General features: G+C 40.6%; 1 protein-coding gene across 5 annotated transcripts in view; it reads left to right on the forward strand.

Moving 5' to 3' along the window:
* Nucleotides 1-14,878, forward strand: part of MTUS1 (microtubule associated scaffold protein 1) — a 120,551-nt gene that overhangs the window by 22,435 nt on the left and 83,238 nt on the right. For all 5 annotated transcript variants that reach the window (XM_082050403.1, XM_082050405.1, XM_082050406.1 and 2 more), the window contains exon 2: nucleotides 11,430-13,660. In XM_082050403.1, coding sequence (XP_081906529.1) covers nucleotides 11,621-13,660 — 2,040 coding nt within the window. In that variant the 5' untranslated portion in view covers nucleotides 11,430-11,620. The remainder of the gene's footprint in view (nucleotides 1-11,429; nucleotides 13,661-14,878) is intronic.

The following is a 14,878-nucleotide window of genomic DNA, read 5'->3' on the forward strand; positions in this document are numbered from 1 at the left end:
GGATGTGTATTATGTCCTTGGAGGAACGGCCTGGAAAGCGCAGCTTTGGAGAAGTTTGCGCATAGGGTATCTGTACAGCTTAGGACTTTATGCAGTTTTGAGCTGGGGAACCTTTGAGTCTTGACCATAAGAATATAAAGGCACCATTTGACTTGAATCTTTGTATTGCTGGTCCCTCTGCAGAATTTATAGTGCAGTAATTTTTTTTCCATTAACACTTTTTAAAATGGTGGTAATGGAGAGCCCCTTTATCTGTGTGATTTCCCGGTTATTTTCTGTTGCATATTTACATGTTTTAAATGTGGTTTAGCCCAAGAAACAGAATTTTATAGGTTCCTGATAACAAACTGAGTGTCTGGCTGTAGAATAACTGCTTAAAGTGTACCAGATCAGACCAGTGTTGTCTTAAATCATCCTGCTGCTAGCACTGCTTGTATGCAGTTTGAGTTTTTCCTCCATCAGGCTTATAAAGCTGGTGAAGTCAAAGCCTGAAGGGTTAAATGTGAGATGAGTTGTATTGCAGACTGAGTAGTTTATACATGGCACCAAGTCTAGAGATTCCAGAGAACCAGTCCGTGTGCACAAGTGAATCTTCGGACCGAGGGGGCTGTATGGTAAAAGTTAATGTGTAATCAGTTCCTTTCAAAAAACAGCCAAAGGAAGAGCAAGGAAGTTTTTGCCTGTTGAACATGTAACTCCTGTTGGGTTATCAGTTATTCAAGGGTTATAATCTAGTTTATTATAAAACCATGGTGCTGCTTTTTTCCTGTGTAGCTCAGAGATGGTACTTTGCTGGCGTGTGCAGTGTCCTCTAGTTGTGCACATCCCCCATCTCAAGGGGAGGCTGTAGCAGAAGTTGAAACTCACTTGGGAACATCAGGTATGCATGTGGCATTGGGTTTATAACACTTCTGTTACTGCTTATGGCTTTTGTCTTTATTTGAAATCAAAGCTAATGTTCCTATATAATGTATAGTTGTAGTTCAGCATGTCTGCAACGGTCTAGTGATACATTACATATACAGTGTAGTCTTGCAGGAAGCTGTTGAGTCAGCTGGATAGGTGAATGGGGAGAACTGTTTGAGAGGCTTTAGAGCTCTGGTGCAGAGGTTTAGCTGTACTGTAAAACAAATGTAGACTATGATAAGCAGCATTTGGATTTGATTCCTAACTTTAAGTGACTTGATTCAGGAAAAACTGTTAAAATATTGATTTGCACCACTTGCTTCTTAAGGAAGAAATATATAATTCTTTGCTAGACTGCAGCATTTCTGAGTGCTCTTGGAGGGACTGAGGGGATGATTTATAGACGGGAGCTTCGAGTCCCGCTGTTGCCTGTTGGATGCAGAACCCCTCACAGGGGTGCTGCTGCTCAGGGCTTGAGTGAAGCCCCCTCCCCAGAGCCAAGGGGATCTGCAGGGAACAGCCTGCACACCTGGATCCCTTCCAGATCACCTGTCTGAGACCAATAACTGTGCCTTGCAGCCTTTCCAGCAGCATGTACCCAGCTCCCCCTTCTCTCTGGTCCTTCCCCCACCAGGTCCTGGTGGAATTTCAATCCTCACAGGGCTGCAGGCAGCCTGTTGGCAGCCGCGTCAGGCGGCACGGGGAGTTTGTGCTTTCCATAGAGCAGCAACTGCAGCCTTCAGCCTAATGGTGTTGCATAGATCAAGGTGGTTTCTCCAAACACTTCTACAAAACTGTCATGGTGTCTGTCTTATTCTTGTCATTTGTCTGCTGCTGGTGTGCGGTGCTGTGTTTAGCTTTGCAGACCTAGTTCCTCATGGATTCAGAGGCTTGTGTGTGTTGGGACTGAAACACAAACAAATAAAAAATGTGAAAAGAATAAGATGTAAAAATAAACTCTGATCTCACTGTGAGAAAGTTTCCTTTGTAGGAAACACAACTTTTTATTGTATTTTATTTTATTTTTAAACAATGTATTTAATTTTTTTTCCTCCTGAGACTATAACAGTTGGAACAATGGTTGTGAATTGCCTGGTTGCTCCAGATGCCGGTTGTGCAGCACTGCAGGTGAAATATTTGTGAAATTTTGAAGTCTGATAAGATTTAAACTATTATTCAGCAACACTTACTGAAAACCCTCAACAACCAGTGCATCTTGAAGACTTATGATAGTTGAGTTGTGGTTGTTTCCTATTTGGCTACCAAAATATTATTTCCTGTAACCAGTTCATTGCAGTTTTATTAGATTTTGTTAGCTACATATAATCAGTAGCCTTGAATATTTAAAGAAAAAAAGTGTAGGAACAACAGTTCTTTAATTGGCAACAGCTTCAGAATCAAATCCTTCTGTGATGGTGTTGCTGTGCAAAAGTGCAGTCCTAAGTCAGTAGTAGGATTTCTTGTAAGTGGAAACTGTTCTTGGCTGGCTGTAATCTTTTTCAGAATGAATGACCACTTCTGCATAGCAAGCATCTTTGAGTCTGCAAAAACTGCGAGCTGATTAAACTTTGACCTGGTTAATGTGAGAAATCCTAAGCAACTTCATTAATTCTTCAATTTGTACTGCAAAAGGGTATCATGGCAAAGATGCTGCTTTTTCAGTCACTAGAAGCCATGTTGATCTGCTTTTTCAGATAATCAGGTTGTAAATTTGTTACTCAGAGTAATCCACTAGAGCTAGGTAATGCTGCTGTACCTTGCTTTGCTGCAGGTGATGTTAGGAGTACTCCAGATGCTCTGTAAACTAGTTCATGTTCATGTTGATGTTAAATATAGCCACTTGCTGAACAACTCTGTTTTAGGTGAAGATCTGAAAGGACATGTAGTGCATGGGAGCAGATGAGTTTCTGTGGCCGTAACTATCCAGTTCCATCAACACAGTTACCCTACTAGCCAGAATACTGATAATGTCAGCTATGTGTTGTGTGGGGGGACACAGATGATTCACATATAATAGTTCAGGAATATGAAAAGTTTTGAGTCAGCACATAGCCTTAAGTAGTCTCAGTGTGTGCTGCCTAGCACATTGTGGTATATTTGCTTGGCGTTAAAACTTGATTGTAAAGGCAAATATTTAATGCAGGAGTTATTTCAGTGGTAATAGTTAAAACTGTCTCTGCTCTGACTTGCCAAACAAATGACTAAGTTGTGGCTCATTGTTAGGAAATCAGAACTATTATTTTTTTTTTCCAGGGTTATGACTGGCATTTTGGCCACCACCTATGCAGCACAGTGCTGCTCCTGCAGAGTGTTTCTGCCATTTTTGTACTTGCTGTTTTCTGAAAGCTTTGTACTTGTCAGTCTAGAGGAGATTAGCAGCAGACAAAAAGTCTTCACTTAATTAGGTAGACCTAATACTCAGAGGGGATGTTTTAAAACAAAATTTAACAGAAAACACCAAAACCACCACCAGCAACACCCCCTACCCACCTCACTCCCCCAAATCCAAGGTATAATGGCCTAATGGTATAACTGTGCACTGCTTCCCTGTGTACCTGCTTCTGTGCTAGATTTGATTTCAGCTAGGATGAGAGAAGCAAGAGAGGAACAGGGGGCAAGTTAAGAGGATTGACTGCTCCGTAAAAGAGGAGGAATGTGAAATGGAGAGTAGAAAGATTGCTGAGAGGACTGACCAGTTAGTTCAGAACTGGTCAGCCCAACTTATACTTTGAATGTTTGAAGTTTGTTCAAAGGAAGAAGGGCAGCAAGAGTGCTGATGGCCGGAATATCCTTAAAAAATGAAAAATTATGATAAAGAACATATGATGAGACACTTCAGGAAAGCTGCTAGATATCTGAAGACTATATTGAAACTTGAGGACATTCTTGAAGAGCATGAACCTTATTTGTTTAACTTTAAAGTTTTGCTTATTTGCTGTATGTGTCTGGGCAGACCTAGCATGAATTCACAAAGCATTTTTGTTCTTTGTAATCTGTTACCACCTTTCTTCCTACACTGATAATATTTCAGTCTTAGAGGAAAAATTCTTGTGTATAATCCCGGCTCACTGTTTTGTAACTTGAAGATATCAAAACGTATGAATGTACCCTTTAAATGGGAGCAGTGGAGAAAATTGGTTTAGCTGAATTCCAGGAAGCAGAGAAGGTGGGCAGTATTTGTAACCCCTATCTAGTCAAGGCACCTGAACACTGATCAGGATTGTTGAACATGGGGCTCTGACGCTCTATCTTGTTTGTACCTAGCTGTTTAATCAAGTCTTTCAAAAGACAGACTTGAACCTTGAACTTCCAAGGCAGTGCCATAATAAATGTACTATTGCTTGGGGGTTTTTTTGTTTGGTGGGGTTTTTTTGTGTGTGGTTTTTTTTTCTTTTTTTCTTTTTTTCCCCACATTGCAGCTACTTACTTTTGTTTTGACCTGAAAGTTTATCCTTCCTTGTACAAAAACTTATGCTTCTGCTAAATATAAACAGGTGTAGAGAGATGGGGAGTCTTCCTGAAAAGTTGATGCCTAATTTAACAATGAAGTAATAAATTAATGTCATTCTTAAAAGTTCCTAAAGAGTAGCAGATTGAATACTGATCTCATGGAAAACCATACACAGACTTTTAAAATAGTAGCAATGGATAAATAAATGACTTTAAGTATATAACTGACCACGTGTGCAGTTGTGTACTGTACTGTACTTTGAAAACCCTGTGAGCATTCTGTGCCACTTTCAGCAATGAATGCTGTCTTAATGAAACTACGAATGAGAGCCTGATTAAGTTGTGAGAATGGAGAGTGCTGGAATATCCAAGTGAGAGGCTCGTTGGTTTTCTCCTCTGCACTTTCAAGTAGGCAGCTTTGGTTTTGTTTGATCATGCACTTAATCTCAAATAATAAAGCACACTTGCTTACTTGCACTGCCTTTATAGCTAGCATTTGTCCCTGGCTTGTGTGTGCTTATCTCGATTACTTCCGTGAGTTTCAAATTGTCGGTTGCTGTAAATCAGAATGGAGGAAGGGCATGTGCATTTGCAGAACTTCCTGGCCTAGGGATTGCACCTACGAATCCCTGAAATACTAGATGCCATTTGTAGACACTGTTTTCAAGTATCTTGGTTATCTAATTAAAAGATGGAGTTAATTTACTTTTAGAAAAGTCACTGGACCAGTCTTCTGCTCCTAAAAACAGAGTTCTTCAGGAACTTACCTTACAATAGAAATCAGAAGTTGGCAGTTATTAAAGGAAGAAAGATTGTGTTATCAAGACACTGTTTCAATCCACTGGAATGTCTAAGTGTATTATGTGCTCACAAATAATAGCGTGAACTTGAAGATGGAGAAAACAGCCTAATATCCTTGAAGACAGGCCAACAAAGATGTCCAGAGTTTGTGAATAATTAAATAGACAAGGACTCTTCATCTTAGGAAAGCAGTGACTGTGGGCAAAGAAAAGAAGGGTGTGAAAGCAGCTGAAGCTTTTCATTGAACCAGGGCTCTGAGACCCTGAGTTTGGGGAAAGTGCTAGCATTGCTGTCTCTGTCAGACAACCATTTAGTCACTAGTAGGAGTGAGCTACTTGGGTAGCTGTACCTGTTAGCATGAGCAGTCATAGGTGTTGGGATAGTCTGATGGTACTGTGTCATGTTTTGAACACATAATTGTAGGATGTCAGATTTCTGCGTGTGTAGAGAAGAAGGACAAGAAGGACAAGGAACTGCTTGAGAGAGTCCAGCACAGAGCCACAAAGGTGATGGAGTGGAGCATCTTCCTTATGAGGAAAGGCTGAGGGAGCTGGGTCTCTTTAGCTTGGAGAAGAGGAGACTGAGGGGTGACCTCATTAATGTGTATAAATATGTAAAGGGTGAGTGTCAGGAGGATGAAGCCAGGCTCTTCTCGTTGACAACCAATGATAGGACAAGGGACAGTGGGTTCAAACTGGAACACAGGAGGTTCCACTTAAATATGAGAAGAAACTTCTTAGCAGTGAGGGTGACAGAGCACTGGAACAGGCTGCCCAGGGGGGTTGTGGAGTCTCTTTCTCTGGAGATATTCAAACCCACTTGGACACCTTCCTGTGTAACCTCATCTAGGTGTTCCTGCTCCAGCAGGGGAATTGGACTAGATGATCTTTTGAGGTCCCTTCCAATCCCTAACATTCTGTGATTCTGTATGCTCAGTTACCTTTCCACTTTACTTCTTCAATGTCTTACGGCCAACATATAACTGCTTAAAATTCTTGTTCCCTGGTTACTATCATGTATATATTATGCTGGTGCTTCAGTCTTGAAGCTGGGTGGCAAATAGCCAAGTAGGAGGCAAAACCTGATGGTTCATGCCTGTGAAAGGAATACCGCTCCTTCAGTCAAATGTGCCTCTGTGATTGTTTGCAAATGTAACTTGCATGTAATTTCTGCTTACCACAGCAAGTATCTCACATTGAGTTTGATTTTTGAAATGGCTTTGAGTGAAGCATACTGATGTCACTTAGCTACACTGTGGGGTTTGGTTGTGGTTTTTTTTTTTTTTTTTTTTTTTGTTATAAACACAGAATCTTCACAGTGCCAGCACTGATGACACTATGTTCTTAAGCGAGCAATGCAATTAGCACAGGACCACTTCCTGTAATTCACTTCTGGGAGTATGTTGTACTTGTTATGTGCTAAATGTTTGGGTGAAGTTGTTTTTGGAGCTTGACTCCTCTTCCCTTCTAATAATTTGAATTAGTTTGGCAACAGGCTCGTTCACAACAGGGTGCAACATCACTGGGGCTGCACAGGGAGCTCTGAAATGGCAATTCTGTGCAAACGCACCCTTACCTTAAACTGCATATTTTCCCAATGCTTTCTGATGGAACATGTGAGCAGCACCAAACAGAACATGTTGGGAGGGATGCGTGGTCAGTGCAGACTCCCTCCTGGATTCTGCCATCTCTGCCTTCAGGTGTACCTGCTGAAAAAGTAAAGCTTAAGTGATTGTGTTGTGTTCCAGAACACGGTCAAGTAAACTGGTTGTAGTGTAATGCGTTGACAAATGCCTTAAACGGTTTCTGACTTCAGTGACTGTAGTAAATCCTGACTGTGCAATACAGTTTTCTGCTGAAATACAGCTACTGACAGTCCGTTTTGTCTGGTATCAAAGCATGTTCAGTTGATTGGAGGACTTCTAGATTTCCTGCATGTCTGGGCACAACCTCTCCTTTCAGATTTTTCCTCCTGCTGCCTCATACAGGCTGCACAAACACAGCTGATGGGTTTGAGTAAACACTGTGTGATGGTGTGGGTGAAGGAACCAAGTTCCAGATGGAGTACCAGGAAAAGTGTAAATCATTACTGTCTATGTTGTGACACGTACACAAACTGACTTGCATTCTTTGCCTTCTTGTAGTGATTTGTTAACTTGTAGCTTGCATTCTCTATAGTAATTGATACTGTTTTGATTTCTGTTTACCCAGCACAAAATGAGTCACTGTCTGTCCCTTTGCCCTTTTACGGCACGCCTGGACACCCCTTGTAGGTTAGGAGAAGTGAGACGGTCTTACTCTGAGCCCAGTTCTGTGTGTTGTATTTCGCCTGGATCTGGGGCTGCCAGCAGTTGATCTTTTCTCCTGTTATGAGAACCTGCTCCCCAAGCTCCTTTCCCTTTTTTTTTATTGAAGTGATGCTCTCTTACCCCAAGCCCATATATCTCTTGAGGAAGGGCAAAGCTTAGATCTCTGTTAACTGAGTCTTCTTTTTGCAGTGTGTGAGCACTTGAAATATACAACTGAAATTTGGCAAGTTGAGCCTTACTGAAGGCACAAAACAGCTGAACTATTTTCCAGTGCACTGTAGGGTGATGTGAGGGCCAGGCACGCATAATGCTTGTTGGTATAAGATAAACTCAAAGCAAGTTTATTAGTAGTATTTAGTTTAGAGTATTCCCAAAGTGGCTAGTTGCCAGGAACAGTGTATTCTTGGGAAAGAATGTTCTTGGGAAGGGCAACTGTTGTGTCTGTGCAGCTGCTACTGACTTCTCCTATGGAGGAGATGGTGTCTTAGGTTAATTTTTCATCAGCCTTCTATGGCAGGTCTTAGATGTAGAGAATTTCTCATCACCAGGAAGACTTCTGATAAGCTGATGAACATGTTAGTACCTGCAGAGATACAGAATGCAAATTTTTTTTGAGGATTAATGTTAATATAGATTAACAGGTTTTTTATGCGCTACAATTAATCCTTAGAAATACCTCGCTTTTTATACAGGACACTTCTAGGACTCTAGATGTGGATATGAAGCTGTACTTGAAGCTGATTTAGTTGCTGATGAAAGTACTGATTACAGAAGTGAAAACTTGCTTTAAAAATAGTTGAATCAGTGGCCTATTTCTGTATATTCTCTGGTTATGTGAAAGTTCAGAGGACTGAGTGAGCAGACTTCTCTAAGTACATGTACACATTCATATATGCAACTTTAACACACTTCCTCATTTGTCTACTCAGTCTCAAAACTACTTTTATTTTTCTTGGAGCTTCTTCAGCATTGATTGGGTCAAGGTTTGCTTAGCTGCCTGTGTTTCAAATTTTGGCATTATTAGCTATGCATACTGCAAACTAACATGTCATTTTTAAAATTCCTGGGATCTTGGTCTTGCTAAGTCCTGGCATATTGGAGTTCCCTGTTTTCTGGAGTGAGAAGGCTCTTGAAAGAGAAGACTGCTGGTTGCATCTGAGCTGATGCTGAATCAAAATGGAATCTTAACTTATTGTTACCTGACTCGGTGAGCAAGCTGTGCTATGGGCTAGGCTCCAGACAAGCAGAAACTAGTTTTAATCTGTCAAAACAACAGTGAAATCAAAGTTTGCAAATATTTTTCAGCAGTTGATTCTGTGATTGACTTAAATCAATGAAAAATTATTCAGGACAGGTTCCTGCCCTGCCTCCAGGGAAGACTTTTTTTTTAAAGAATTTTTGAATCTGCCTGTGCTTTACATTTTCTAATAGAAAATGAAAGTAAGAGTACTGAAATTGTTCACAGTTCTATAGGGATTGAATAATACTGTGTAGGCAAAGGATCTAGACCAGCCTTAAGGAAGCAGGAGGTTTAAAGACTGTCAACCCATTTCATCTTGTGGAAGGCAGAGGTGGGTGCTGTTTTATCTTGGTAGCTTGTCGTTTCCTTGTTCTATGGTCTTTTTACCCTCAGTCTGAGACAGATGTTTAAAATCCAATGTAAAGACAAGGTTGTGGACCAGAAGCCACTCTGTTTGGTCCATAGTGAGCATGCAAATTCCTGCAGTTCTGCAACAGTCTTAATTTGGGGGTTGCTTTTGTACTCGAAACTGTTTGCAGGCCCTACAACCTGTGTGGAAACCTTTATACTTTTCATTGGTATGAAAAAGGATTTATTTTTAAAGTACTTACTTCAAGCTATGTTTCCAGCTTAAGGAGAAAAGTCAGGTTTCTGAATGATGTATTCTTACTTTTAGTAACTTACCTTTCAATACTTAGTGTGCTGGTTTTTTTTTTATTTTTTCCTTTTTTCCTCGTGCTTTCTGAAGTACTTGTTGATAAGAGTTTTTCTTTCTCCTGCTGTGGTTTTCCAAATGGCTTTTATTGTTTCTGTGAGGATTTAGATTTCTTTGTTAGAGAACAAATCAAGAGTTGCTTCTGTTGTCTCCCAAAGTAGTCATTGATTCTGGTACAAGATGTGATCAAGGAATTATTCTTCAACGTGCCCAATCAACATTGAGATAGTGGAAATCTCCCATTATTTTTTATGTTTTATGATTTTCTAGCCTCCTTGACCTGTCTCAGTGTATTGCAACCAGTATGGTCACCCTACTTGAGACATTTGATAGTGCAGATCAAATATTTTGTTTTTCTGTTAGGCTTGAATGTTTAGTCTTTAGTGACACTGCTACTCGTGGTGATTACCTTACAGTCAAATAATTTCAGACTTTAATATAATTCTTGTATTAGTGTGCATTTTTCTGCCCATCCTATATAGATAATTCTGATGTTCATGTCCTGCTACTTTCTTCCCACCAAATTTCAAAAATATTATATCAGTATCCTCATTTGAGGACACTGCGCTCTGGTGTTTGCATTTTTACCTAAACACCACTGACCTGTTTACTCATCATTTTTGATGACACGTATCCTCCTTCCTCTTCTTTGATGGGAGAGTAGAATCTGTCACTCCAAACATGTGGTGCTGTTCAGCACCTGTCCAATTTACCTGTTCTTCAGTTGGGAACCTGACCTTTGTCAATGAATCTTCAGCCTGATTCCCTCGTTGGATGAAGTGAACTCTTTCCCTCATATCTAGACTTTATTGCTCTGAAAGTGACTCTTCTACCTGCCAGATTCCCTGCTGCTATGTAGGGAATTGCTCTCAAGTGCCTCTGAAGGGGTCCCATGTCCATCTACCCCAGCAGTACTGGGGTAGTTTACTCATGTAACCCCAGAGATGATCATGGACCTCCCCATCTTCTCTTTATTTCAGTTTGCATGTCTTAAGACAGCTCTTGGAAGATCTTGAGCCATCTCTGCTGTGCATTGCTTCCTTGGAAGGCAGGAAAAGGGCCTTCAGAGCAGAGAAAAACTGCTGTCTGGGGTTGTTACTGGTCTTTGCTATGTACATCAAGGAGTGAGCACTGAAGTTTTTCTTTACTGTCATTCTTAGTGTTGCTCTCGTGTTGCTGCTCTGGTGTCTGTTCTAGACCTGAGCTTATGTAGCAGCATTTCATCGTTATTACAATTTAGATCTCTCTAAATTTCCTATCTTCATGCAATCTTGTACATAAGAATATGTGCGTGACCAGACATGGTCAGACTGAAGATCTGCCTATCACCATGTCCCATCTCCAGCAGCAGGCAGGGCTGAATGCTAAGTGTGTGAGAACAGGATGAGTGTGTGTGGTGATTGTTCCCTAGAGTTCTTTGAGCTGCTTGCAGCTTGTGACTGGGAGCTTCTGGAGTCAGTTTGGTCTTCAGTTTTGGACAGATTTTTCTTATGTTGCTCTTAAGCTGCTTGGTTTTGAGTCTGTGTAAGCGTTTGGCTTCCAAGCACCGTGCAGTAAGAAGATTCATAGCTTGACTACACAGTGTGAGGAACCGTGTCCTTTTGGGTTCCCTGCTATTGGAAGAGGGAAAAAATGAAAGTTTGTTTTATCATGTAGTTCCTCTGATACCTTTTCCCTGCTGAGGACCCAAATGTTTTGGGTTGTTCCTTTGCTTGCATGGAAGCCAAGCAAGCCAAGTATCTGAGAATGCAACCCTAAAGTCACACTAATTGCAGCTGACCAAAGGGTTCAAAAGTTGCTTGTCAGTCAGGGAAGTGGAAGTGGCTTATGGAGGTAAACATGACTGAATGGCATCATTGCAAAAGCCTTGTTTCTGTGAGGAAGTTGAACAAAACGGCTGCACTTAAACAATTAGTCTTTGAATTAAGAATGCTTACTGTCTTAAAGTCCTAGTTTGGCTAATAATTTTTAATTGCGGTGTTTTGTTTTGTTTTTTTTTTGATTTCCAGAACTTTTGCATCTTTTTGGGGAACATGAAAACAAAGAACTACTTTTTAAATATCTTTCAGGACAGTTGACACATTCCAGGGAAAAGGTGTTTTTTGTTTTTTTTTTTTTTCTGCAAAGTTCAGTAGAATCTGCATTCCCTGGGATTTTAAATAAGTATAAAATGAAAGCAGTTTAAAATTTAGCCTTCAAAATGAATGTTGAGAAGTCAGATGACAAAGCAAAGAATGGCTTGAAGTCTTCCTTTCTTGGAAGGGATGGAAATGGAAGTAACTACATATGTGACAGAGCTACACCTTCCTCAAAGAACTGTGCCACCAAGATACATGGTAATTCAGCTGACCAAAATATAGTGACTCAGCATCAAGATGATACTGTTCTTGAAAATAAAAGTGACTCAAGAGGTATTCTTTTAAAACAACAGCATACTGAAGCACCTGATAAGTACAACTGCATAGGAGCTCCGTTGGGAGATGCAGATGCTGCATGCAAGTCTTCTTCCATCATGGAACAGACTTGTGTGTTTCCTTTGAACTGTGACTTGAAAGAATCAACAAACTTATTGAAAGGTAACATTGCTTTGACAAAAATGCAAAATCAGAGTATGAAACCATCTGTGCCTTACAGTCAGACTGACTCTAAGAGTGAATTACCTCTTCCTGCTTCAGAGCAGAACACACAGTCCCTGATAAAGGACAGGGCACAATGCCACTTGAGTGCATTGGATGTTACTTATGTTATAGGTGAAGCTCTGGGAACTGATCAAAATGATGACATGCATCTAGGAGAAACACTAATCTCTTCTGAAGCATATACGAGAGAGAAATTCGAGAGAAACAGCTCAGAAAGAACACCTAATCTCTCCTCTACAATAGTGGTTTCAAAAAGCTCAGATGCTTATTCAGAACTTGAAGTATTTTGTCCTGCCTCTGCAGGTGTTGAACACTATCAGAAACACATGGACAAGACTGATAAAGAATCACAGGAAACAGAAGCACAGTCTGTAAAACTAACCGCTGGATGTATAGGTCCTTGTAGGCAAGATACATTATCACCATGCATTGTTATCAGTGAAAATGACCAAATGAAATCCTTGCAGCATACCCCTGACCGTGATGAAACTGGGAATCGCAATACTGAAACAGGCATGGATAGTCCTGTAAATAATGTGCAACTTCTCCCGGTAGATAAAACGGATGGAGAACAAGTATCAAAGAAAACAAGTGAACCCTTAACCAAAGAACAAAGTGTCTCTGGAAATGCTGCTCTTCAGGATATGCACAACGCCTCTTTCATATCTTACAGTGTACCGAAGTCAAAGAGGAATGTTACCCCTGACCTCAAGTGTGAAGCAACTTTTCTGGTCTTCAGTCCTGTGGCTGATGAAATTGATTCTGGTCTATGTACTTCAACCCCTAATGAACGATCAAAAACCAGAACTTTTTCTGTTTCAGCTTTGACAGGTTTTGGAGACAAGACTTGTGAACTGAAACCAAATGAGGCATTTGTAGGAGGGCATAATAGAAGGCCTTTGCTTAAAGCTGGTTCAGGTCAAACTGCAGGAAAACTAGTGGACAGGTCTCCTATTGCATCAACAATAACCAAAGCGAAGAAATCAGAGATTGTTAATTTTCCCAAACCTAATTTCAAAAATGTTAAGCCAAAGGTTATGTCCAGGCCTGTGCTACAGTCAAGAGGCAGTGCAGCATTAAAACAGTCTCCGCAGTCCCCCCAACTATCAGCTGCCTCCTCATCTTCACCGGTTGCCTCCCCGAGGCAATTGTCCCCCTCTATAAAAGTGCTGAGAAAGAAAATAGATCTGGCTAAAGACACCAAGGTGGAATTGCCTGTAAATCAGCCCCATAAGCTACATCTTAACAAACACCTCTTTACAAGCCAAGTCGTACATGCCACAACACATCCCAGAAACGCTTCCCACAGGGCTTCAAAGGCACCTGCGCTCAAGCAGAGTCCGGAAGACATCGGCAAAGCAAGCTCTGCCCAGTCGGCCTGCTCCTCGGTTTCTGTTGTGCTTCCAGCCCCAGAAGAGAACTCGAAAGAGATGCTGAATGATAAAATGGAAAGTTCACACTCTTTAATGCAGCCTTGTGCTCAAACCATCTACCTGACCAGAGGTGAAAAAGAGCAAAGCAACAATGTGGGAATTCTGCTGGAAGCAGCCTTGGTAAAAGATGTGGCAAATGAAACATTTGACCTGCACCCTGATCCTTTGGTAAGCTTTTTTCTTTACATACTGAGTAATGTTTTGTACATTTGGAAAAGGGGCATTCTGCATCGCACAGTGCTGAGTGGAAGTTGTGGAGTGTGTTTTGTGTCTACAAAGGTAACCATGATGTTAATTTCTGAGCTGAAGTCTCTCCCTAGTAAAGTGAGTGAAGAAATGTCATTTGACAAACTGATTGCACTTGACCTCAAGTATTTAGTATCTTCAGCCTTCCTCTTATTACATGGTGTAATTTTTTTATGAAGTCTTTCTAAGACAATGCAGTTGATACGACTTCTAAAAAAAAAAAAGCAAGAGAGTCTTAATTTAGTCAAACTGGTAAAATTGCATAGCATAACTTGGTGAGGTTTTTCTAAATATAGTTTTAATGTGCACTTTTATCAAGATAATTCTAGTGGTGCTCCAACTTTAAATATGCATTAGAGAAAAACTGCTGTTTTCATTATTTCATTTTCTTTCAAAACATGCTTTAGAACCAAACTACTCTTTTTACATTTACTTACAGAAATATTGTGTATATATTAACAATAATATTAAGCCACACAAGACCTGAAGACCAATAAAGTTGGTCAAGCATTTTCTCTTTAACATATTAATTTAACTGTCTGCTTTGAATAATTTGGGAGTTTGTTTGTTTGAAGTAGAGCTGGGGCTCATTAGAATAGTGAAGTAGCCAGGAAATATTTCTCATGCAGAGGGCATATACCTGGTCTGGGCTGTCAGCCAGCTGGAAGGTGCAAACTTCCTGGCCGGGAGGGATGCCTGCACTGGTTGGTTGGGAAATATTTTCAGCTGCCTGTCAGGAGAAACGTGCTGCCTTCAAATACTCTGAAAGAACATTAAAAGAAAAGGAACAGTGCAAAAGAAAGGAAGAACTTCAGGGCTGGGTTGACCGGGATCTCGGGAGAGGTGGTAAGGATGCAGAGTTGGAGTCTTCATAGTATGGAGCCACCGCTGTTGTTCGCTTGGGCGTTCAACAGCTTATGTTAAATCGGTGAAATAAAGGCAGAAGCTGTTACTGGTAAAACTGGCATTGTCTGAGTTTTTGTCAGGCTTTACTGATTTGCTAGAAAAACTCCAGTAAAGCTCAGTATATGGAGGAAGCTTCTTCAGGTAAAACAGAAGCAGCTATCCATTTCTGAAGCATTACAGAAGGAATTAATAAATATTATTTATTTATTATATTAAATAATTTAACTTGAAAAC

This window comes from Streptopelia decaocto (assembly GCF_964273445.1).
Source record: "Streptopelia decaocto genome assembly, chromosome: 4".
Lineage (NCBI taxonomy): Eukaryota > Metazoa > Chordata > Aves > Columbiformes > Columbidae > Streptopelia > Streptopelia decaocto.